The sequence below is a fragment of the Mustela nigripes genome, unplaced genomic scaffold (genome assembly GCF_022355385.1).
Source record: "Mustela nigripes isolate SB6536 unplaced genomic scaffold, MUSNIG.SB6536 HiC_scaffold_20, whole genome shotgun sequence".
Lineage (NCBI taxonomy): Eukaryota > Metazoa > Chordata > Mammalia > Carnivora > Mustelidae > Mustela > Mustela nigripes.
In genome coordinates this window covers 1,643,261-1,653,342 of record NW_026739436.1, presented here as the reverse complement: position 1 = coordinate 1,653,342, position 10,082 = coordinate 1,643,261, and the positions used below count along the sequence as shown (strand labels likewise).

General features: G+C 38.6%; 1 protein-coding gene across 1 annotated transcript in view; it reads right to left on the bottom strand.

Moving 5' to 3' along the window:
• Positions 1-6,188: 6,188 nt before the first annotated feature.
• The window catches only part of LOC132008032 (lysine-specific demethylase 5D), a 69,868-nt gene continuing 65,974 nt past the window's right edge, over positions 6,189-10,082 (bottom strand). The window contains exon 26 of the mRNA XM_059386423.1: positions 6,189-8,860. Coding sequence (XP_059242406.1) covers positions 8,759-8,860 — 102 coding nt within the window. The 3' untranslated portion in view covers positions 6,189-8,758. The remainder of the gene's footprint in view (positions 8,861-10,082) is intronic.

Sequence of the window (10,082 nt, the reverse complement as noted above, 5' to 3'; positions counted from 1 at the left end):
AAAAAACTATAAAATTTAAGTCAATCACGAGAAGAAATCTGGAAAGAATACAAATACATGGAGGTTAAAGAATATTTTACTTAAGAAGGAACAAGTGAACAAGGAAATTTAAAAAGAAATAAGAAACATATAGTAATTTTCAGACAAAAAAACTATAAAATTTAAGTCAATCACGAGAAGAAATCTGGAAAGAATACAAATACATGGAGGTTAAAGAATATTTTACTTAAGGAACAAGTGAACAAGGAAATTTAAAAAGAAATAAGAAACATATAGAAATAAATGAAAATGAAAACATAACAGGCGTGTCTGGGTGCATCAGTAGATTAAGCATCCAACTCTTGATTTTTGGCTCAGTTCATAATACCAGAGTCAAGAGATCAAGTCCTGCATCAGGTGCTGTGCTCAAAGGGAAGTCTGCTTGAGATTCTCACCTCTACCCCTGCTTCTATCTCGATCCACCACCAAATAAATATGTAAATCATTTTTTAAAAAAGGAAAAGGGCTGCCTGGGTGGCTCAGTGGATTAAAGTCTCTTTGGCTCAGGTCATAATCCCAGGTTCCTGGGACTGAGTCCCATATTGGCTTCTCTGCTCGGCAGGGAGCCTGCTTCCTCCTCTCTCTCTGTCTGCCTGCCTCTCTGTCTACTTGTGATCTCTGTCTGTCAAATGAATAAATTTTAAAAATCTTAGGGGGAAAAAAAAGGAAAGGAGGGAAGGGAGAGAGGGAAAAAAAGAAGAAAGGGAGTAGGAAGGAAGGAAAAGAGAGAGAGAAAGAAAGAAAATGAAAACAAGACAGTCCAAAACCTTGGAGTTGCAGCAAGAACAGTACTAAGAAGGAAATATAGTGCCATACAGGCCTATCTCAAGAAGCAAAAAAAGGTATCATATATGCAACCTAACTTTACACGTAAAGGAACTAGGAAAGGACCAGCAAATAAAGCCTAAAGAGAGCAGAAGAGGGAAATAATAAAGATTAAAACAGAAATAAATGATAGAGAAACAAAAAGAGTAGAGCAGATCAACAAAATAAATACAAGAACTAGATCTTCTGAAGAATTAATAAAATTGATAAACCCCTAGCCAGACTTATTAAGCAGAAAATAGAAATGACACAAATAAATAAAATCACAAATGAAGAAGGAGAAATCATAACCAACACCACAAAAATTTAAGTAATCATAAGAGAATAATATGAAAAATTATATACCCCAAACTGGACAACCTGGAAGAAATGAATAAATGCCTAGAAACACAGAAACTTCCAAAACTGAAACAGGAAGAAATAGAAAATTTGAACAGATCCATGACAGCAAAGAAATTGCATCAGTAATCAAAAGCCTTCCAACCAACCAAAGTCCAGGGCCAGATAGTTTCCCAGGGCCAGATGACTTTTTTAAATGCAGATATTTAAAAAAGAGTTATTCTTCTCAAACTGTTCCAAGAAATAGAAATGGAAGTAAAATTTCCAAACTCCTTCTATAGGCCAGTATGACCCTGGTTCCAAAACCAAAGACCCCATTAAAAAGTACTATTACAGTCTACTACCTCTAATGAAGATGGATGTAAAAAAAATTTTTTTTAAGATTTTATTTGACAGAGAAAGAATGCGCACACAAGCAGGGGAGCGGCAAAGGGAGAGAGAGAAGCAGGCTCCCAAGCAGGGAGCCTGATGTGGGGCTGGATCCCAGGACCCTGAGATCCTGACCTGAGCCGAAGCATCTGCTTAACCAACTGGGCCACCCAGGTGCACTGGATGCAAAAGTTCTTTATAAGATACTAGATCCTCAGATCCAAGAGTATATTAATAGTATTTATTCACCACATCCAAGTGAGATGTATTCCTGGCCTGAAGGGATGGCTCAACAACCACAAATCTATCCACAGAATCCAAACCATTCCTGAAATGAAGGAGAAACACCATATCGTCCTCTCAATAGATGCAGGGGGGGAAAAAAAAAAAAAAAAGTTTAACAAAATACAGCATCCTTCCTTAATAAAAACCCTCAATAACATAGGGGGTTTTACTCAAAATGGATAAAAGACCTTAACGTGAGACAAGAACCCATCAGGATCCTAAGGAACATAGGTAGTAACCTATTCAATATCAGCCACAGCAACTTCTTTCAAGATAGGTCTCCAAAGGCAAAGGAAACAAAAGCGAAAATGAATTTTTGGGACTTCATCAAGATAAAAAGCTTCTGCACAGCAAAGGAAACAGTCAACAAAACAAAGAGGCAACCCATGGAATGGGAGAAGATATTTGCAAATAACAGTACAGACAAAAGGTTGATATCCAGGATCTATAAAGAACTTCTCAAACTCAACACACACAAAACAGATAATCATACCAAAAAATGGGCAGAAGACATGAACAGACACTTCTCCAATCAAGACATTCAAATGGCTATCAGACACATGAAAAAATGTTCATCATCACTAGCCACCAGGAAGGTTCAAATGAAAACCACATTGAGGTATCACCTTACACCAGTTAAAATGGCCAAAATTAAGAAAACAGGAAAGAACATGTGTTGGAGAGGATGTGGAGAAAGGGGAACCCTCTTACACTGTTGGTGGGAATGCAAGTTGGTGCAGCCTCTTTGGAGAACAGTGTGGAGATTCCTCAAGCAATTAAAAATGGAGCTTCCCTATGACCCTGCCATTGAACTCCTGGGTATTTACCCCAAAGATACAGATGTAGTGAAAAGAAGGGCCATCTGTATCCCAATGTTTATAACAGCAATGGCCACAGTCGCCAAACTGTGGAAAGAACCAAGATGCCCTTCAAAGAACGAATGGATAAGGAAAATGTGTCCATATACATTATGGAGTATTATGCCTCCATCAGAAAGGACGAATACCCAACTTCTGTAGCAACATGGACGGGACTGGAGGAGATGATGCTGAGTGAAATAAATCAAACAGAGAGAGTCAATGATCATATGGTTTCACTTATTTGTGGAGCATAACAAATAGCATGGAGGACATGGGGAGATGGAGAGGAGAAGGGAGTTTAGGGAAATTGGAAGGCGAGATGAACCATGAGAGACTAGGACTCTGAAAAACCACCTGAGGGTTTTGAAGGAACGGGGGGGGGGGGAGGTTGGGGAAGCCAGGTGGTGGGTATTATGGAGGGCATGGATTGCATACAGCACTGGGTGCGGTGCATAAACCATGAATTCTGTTACACTGAAAAGAAATTTTTTTAAAAAAGTAGGAGTTTTAGGGGGCACTTATCAACATCATAAATGCCACATACAAAACACTCACAGCTGCTATCATCCTCAAAGAGAGTTTCCCCTATAGTCAGGAAAAAGCCAAGGATGTCCACTCCCATCAGTACTACTGGACACAGTACTGGAAGTCTCAGATGCATCGATCACGCAACGAAAAAAAAAAAAAATAACATGCATACAGACTAGCAGGGAATAAGTCAAACTTTAGCTATTTGCAGATGATATGATACTCTATATGAAAACCTGAAAGATTCCATGAAAAAAGAAAATTGCTGGAACTGATTCAGGAATTCAGAAAAGCTGCAGGATACAAAACTAATGCACAGATGTCTGTTGCATTTCTATACACTAACAATGAAGCACAAGAAAGAGAAATCAAGGAATTGATTTCATGGATAATAGCAAGAAAAACTGTAAAATATCTAGTAATAAATCTAAACAAACAGGGAAAAGATCTGTACTCTGAAAACTATGGAACACTTATGAAAGAAAGTGAGGAATATGCAAAGAACTGAAAAAAAAGTTTCCATGCTCTTAGACTGGATGGACAAATACTGTTAAAATGTCTATACTGCCCAGAGCAATCTACACAATTCAATGCAATCTCTATCCCAAAACAAAACAAAACAACAAAACAAAAAAGAGCATTTTTCACAGAGGTAAAACAGACAATCCTAAAATTTGTATGGCATCACAAAAGGCCCAAATAGCCAATGTAATTCTGAAAAAGAAAACTAAAGCTGGAGACATCACAATTCCAGACTTCAAGCTTTATCACAAAGCTGTGATCACCAAGACAGCACGATTCTGACACAAAAACAGACACATAGATCAGTGGAACAGAAGAGAGAGCTCAGATATGGAGCCTCAACTCTATGGTCAACTAACCTTCAACAAACCAGGAAAGAATGTTCAATGGAAAAAAGAAAAAAGAAGACCGTCTCTTCAACAAATGATACTAGGAAAACCGGACAGCCACATGTAGAAAAATGAAACTGGGCCACTTTTTACACCATACACAGAAATTGACTCAAAACAGATGAAAAGAACTAAATATGAGACTAGAATCCATCAAAATCCTAAACGAGTAACCTTTTGAACCCTACTTACAGCATTTTCTTGCTAGGCAAGAAGGCAGGGAAAACAAAGCCAAAATGAACTAAAACCAAAATAAAAAGCTTCTGTGCAGCAAAGGAAACATTCAACAAAATTAAAAAGCAACCTAGGTCATGGGAGAAGGTATTTGCAAATGACATTACAGATAAAAGGCTGGTATCCAAAGATCTATAAAAAATTTCTCAAACTCAATACTCAAAAAAGAAATAATCAAGTCAATGGGGCGCCTGGGTGGCTCAGTGGGTTAAGCCGCTGACTTCGGCTCAGGTCATGATATCAGGGTGCTGGGATCGAGTCCCGCATCGGGCTCTCTGCTCAGTGGGGAGCCTGCTTCCTCCTCTCTCTGCCTGCCTCTCTGCCTACTTGTGATTTCTCTCTGTCAAATAAATAAATAAAATCTTAAAAAAAAAAAAAAAAAAGAAAGAAAGAATCAAGTCAAAAAATGGGCAGAAATGAACAGACATTTCTCCAATGAAGACATACAAGTGGCTAAGAGATACATGAAAAAATGTTCAACATTAGCCATCAGGGAGATTGAAATCAAAACCACATTGGCAGTAAACAACATATGTTGGAGGGGATGTGGAGAAAGGGGAACCCTCTTACAGTGTTGGTGGGAATGCAAGTTGGTGCAGCCACTTGGAAAAGAGTGTGTCAATTCCTCAAAAAGTTAAAAACAGAGCTGTCTAGGGTGCCTGGGTGGCTCAGTGGGTTAAGCCGCTGCCTTCGGCTCAGGTCATGATCTCAGGGTCCTGGGATCGAGAACCCCATCGGGCTCTCTGCTAAGCAGGGAGCTTGCTTCATCCTCTCTGTCTCTGCCTGTCTCTCCATCTACTTGTGATTTCTCTCTGTCAAATAAATAAATAAAAATCTTTAAAAAAAAAATAGAGCTGCCTATGACCCTGCAACTGCACTACTGGGTATTTACCCCCAAATATACAAATGTAGTGAAAAGAAGGAGCAAATGCTACCAAACATTCATTGCAGCAATTCCACGTTAGCCAAACTGTGGAAGGAGCACAGATGTCCTTCAACAGATGAATGGATAAATATGTGGTTCCATATACAAAATAGAGTATTACTAAACAGAAAGGACGAATATCCAGCTTTTGAGTCAACATGGATGGGACTGGAGATATGCAAGTGAAATCAGTCAAGCAGAGATAGTCAGTTATCACATGGTTTCACTTATTTGTGAAGTATAACGAATAGCATGGAGGACATTTAAGAGAAGGAAGGAGAAAATGAAGGGGGGGGAATCAGAGGGGAGGATGAGCTATGAGAGACTATGCACTCTGGGTTTTAGAGGGGTGAGGGGTGGGGGGATGCCCTGTTATGGGTATTAAGGGCGTCATGTATTGCATGGAGCATTGGGTGTTACAAACAAAAAATGTGTTATGGAAAACTACATCAAAAACTAATGATGTACTTTATGGTGATGAAAAGAACTCAAACCCAACACCCGGAAAAAAACAAATAATCCAACTATTCAATGACTATGAATAGACCCTTTTCCATAAAAGACATCCAGATGGCCACACACATGGAAGGATGATCAATCACACAAATAAAGAGATCCTCAACATCAAAAAGTGCAAATCAAAACCACAATGAGATATACCCTCCCACCGGTTAGAATGGCTAAAATTAACAAATCAGGAAACAGATTTTGGCCAGGAATGTGGAGAAAGCAGAACCGTCTTACACTGTTGGTGGGAATGCAAGTTGGTGCACCCACTCTGGAAAATAGTTAACCAAAAAGTTAAAAGTAGAATTACCCCACATTTCAGCAAATGCATTACCATCTATTACCCAAAGGATACAAAAACACTGATTTAAAAGGGTATTTGTTTATTGCAACCACAGTGTTTAGTGCAGCATGATCAACAATAGCCAAACAATGGAAATAGCCAAATATCTATCAGTTGAAGAATGGAAAAAGATGTGGCATATGTATACAATGGATTATTACTCAGTCACCAAAATGAAATCTTGCCATTTGCAATAATGTGGATATGTTAAGAGAATTCAGAGAAAAAGAAATACCATATCATTTCATTTGTATGCAGAACTTAAGAAAACAGATGAACATACGGGAAGTGTGCAGAAAAAGGAAAAAGAGGAGAAAGAAACAAACTGTCAGAGACTCCTAATAGAGAAGAACTGAAGGCTGATGGAGGGAGGTGGGTAGGGGATAGGAGGTGGGTGATGGGGATTAAAAAGGGCACTTGTGATGAGCACTGGGTCCTGTAAGTAATGAATCACTGAATTCCACTCGTGAAACCAATATTGTGCTGTGTGTTAAATAAAATTCAAATTGAAAAAAGAACAAAGCTCCTATTACTTTTAAGAGGCTACTAACAGAAACAGAAATAGGCCTCTAGGCCTCTATTCCTACTAAGGAAGGACTGTATCAACCAGAACATTAAGTTGGAAAATTTAAGAAATCTGTATTCTTGACAAAAGTTTGGCCAGTTTAATTAAATCCCTGATTTTGACCACAAGTCAAAATCTTTTGCCTATAGACAGGATGCCTGTTTCTGTATTTTAATTAGTGCCAAAAAAGAAGTTTGTTATGTGACAATTTTAAAAAATTCAAATTTGTGATAATAAATAAAATTATATTAAATACAGCCATATCTATTTCTTTATAGATTTGGAGTTATTCCTTGGTATACTTGCTTGGCACACTATAAATCACAGCTAAGTCAGTTATTAGCTAAAATAATGTTTCAAAGGCATATATAGTGCTACAGGACTTCATTTTATTTTCTGCTTATTACTAGGGCAAACTCGTCAGAAAAAGAATGAGTAATGAATGTAAGACATGGTTTAGACATCTGCATGTGTTACTGAATTATACGGTAAATTATGTTTACTATTCAATGACATGGCAGCTGTTAAAGAACACAATGTATAGTGGTATTACTAGATTAAGCACTCATTTTATATTAAGCACCCCATCTGAAAACAAGTCAGAAAAAGTAGAAAATGAGATGAGAATCTCATTTTAGCGCGGTTTTTTCTTAAAAATAAATACGAGAGGGGCACCTGGGTGGCTCAGTGGGTTAAAGCCTCTGCCTTCGGCTCAGGTCATGATCCCAGGGTCCTGGGATTGAGCCCCCAATCAGGCTGGCTGCTCAGCGGGGAGCCTGCTTCCCCATCTCTCTCTCTGCCTGCCTCTCTGCCTACTTGTGATCTCTGTCAAATAAATAAAATCTTTAAAAATAATAATAAAATAAATAAATACGAGAGTGCAACCAAAGTATATTTCCAATGACTCAATGACATCCTTTAAGGGAAACCACTTATACATATTAAATCGTTTTTCCTAATAGCACTTGAAGAACTGTGTGAAAAGAAAATAAACTAAACCTATTGGAGTCCACGTTGTGGACACACGTGATTAAAGTGGATTTCATTGGGGCATTCAGTTGGCTAAGCATTCTGACTCGGTTTTGGCTCAGGTCATGATCTCAGAATTGTGAGACTGAGCTCCATGCCTCCTCTCCGTCCAGTCACATGAGCTCTCTCAAAAAAAATAAAAATAAAAAAATTAAGTGGCTATTCTTGAGGCTTTCATTTTCACTGAAGTGACATAATGGCTACTGCTTTTTGTTATTTTTGAAGTCAGTGTGAAGTAGGAAGTAAATAATGAGCCTTTATGAATAGCTATCCAATAGCTAATACTATCAGTAATAGTATTTTTCTACAGTTTATTACTTTTTCTGTGTTCCAAGATTTATTGTTTATGCATCATACCCAGTGCTCCACTAAGAATAGTTGAGAAAATACAAATTCATTGAATCCTAAAGTGGAATGTGCAAAGATACATTACAAGTGGTGGTGGTTTAAAATGTATAAAGCAGATTAAGAAAAATGTACAACCTTTTGAAAATATAGGGTGTTATATTTGGATCTGTCATGTACTGCTATACCAACAGTGTCAATGAACTTTATTCTCATGGACAGAAACATTATTAATTCCATAATTTTTGTCAGAAACAGAAGCTGAATAGCGTTTAAGGCATATCATACTGAACTTTGAAAATTGAGTAATCATGAAGTTGTATTACAATTTTTTTCATAAAAATAAAGATCAAAATTTTCCTGCAAGAGAAGAATTACCCTGAATCACTATTACAAAACACTAAATGGTTTTGGAAATTAACTTCCTGCTAAAGATTATTTTTTTAAGATTTCATTTATTTGACAGAGATTACAAGTAGGCAAAGAGGCAGGCTAAAGATTTGATGTTTCTTAATTCAACCTATAATCACAAAGTAATCAGCACTTATATGCAAAACTTAATGATACATCTTTGTGTTTGATTTCATATTACAACTTGCTCCTGAGGGGGTGCCTGGGTGGCTCAGTAGGTTAGGCTGCTGCCTTTGGCTCAGGTCATCTCAGGGTCCTGGAATTGAGCCCGGAATCGGGCTGTCTGCGCAGGGAGCCTGCTTCCTCCTCTCTGCGCCTGCTTCTCTCCCTGCTTGTGATCTCTGTCTGTCAAATAAATAAATAAAATCTTAAAAAAAAAAAAAAAAACTTGCTCCTAAATAAAAACAAAAGTGGCCCATAAAAAGATGTACAATTGTCCCTGTGTTTCACATGACCCAGATTCTTATACGTAGTTTTTTACATTTTAAAGAATTAATTTATTTGACAGAGAAAGAGAGACAGCAAGACAGGTAATGCTGGCAGGGGGAGTGGGGGAAGTAAAGAAGTGGGAGAAGTGGAAGAAGCAGGTGTCCCAATACAGCATCAGCTGAGTCAAAGGCAGACAACTTAATAATGGAGCCACCCAGGAACCCCACATGGTCTCAATTCTTTCACTAAATGAAGAGTAGTTTCTAATTACAGTAATTGTCAAATGGTGATGTGCAAATATAAACTCTAGAAACGGGGCGCCTGGGTGGCTCAGTGGTTTGGGCCGCTGCCTTCGGCTTGGGTCATGATCTCGGGGTCCTGGGATCGAGTCCCGCATCGGGCTCTCTGCTCAGCGGGGAGCCTGCTTCCCCCTCTCTCTCTGCCTGCTTGTGATCTCTATCAAATAAATAAAAATCTTTTTTAAAAAATAAATAAATAAATAGACTCTAGAAACTAGAAACTGTAAATACAGAAAGCAAATGCTGGATTTAAGACACTCCCTGGGGCATCTGGATGGCTCAGTCGTTAAGCGTCTGCCTTCGGCTCTGGTCATGATCCCAAGGTCTTAGGATCAAGTCCCACACTGGTCTCCCTGCTCAGCAAGAAGTCTACTTCTCCCCTATTTGCTAATTGCTATGTTACAATAAGCATCTGACAGGTAAGAAACTAAAACTCGGGCAGGGGGCTATGATTATGTTTGTAAGCAACAAAGTCATGCCTGAGGATAACCTGATAGAATGGAAAAGATAGGAAATAACACAGAGAAGACAACTAGGTCGGTGGGAACAACTTTAGGTATCAGGTTTTATACACACTGGATGCCTGTGTGGCTCAGTCATTAAGCATCTGCCTTTGGCTAAGTCATTAAGCATCAGGTCCTGGCTCTCAGCTTAGAAGGGAGTCTGGTTTTTCTTTTTTTTTTTTTTTAAAGATTTTTATTTATTTATTTGACAGAGAGAGATCACAAGTAGGCACAGAGGCAGGCAGAGAGAGAGAGGAGGAAGCAGGCTCCCCGCTGAGCAGAGAGCCCAATGCGAGGCTCGATCCCAGGACCCTGAGATCATGACCCGAGCCGAAG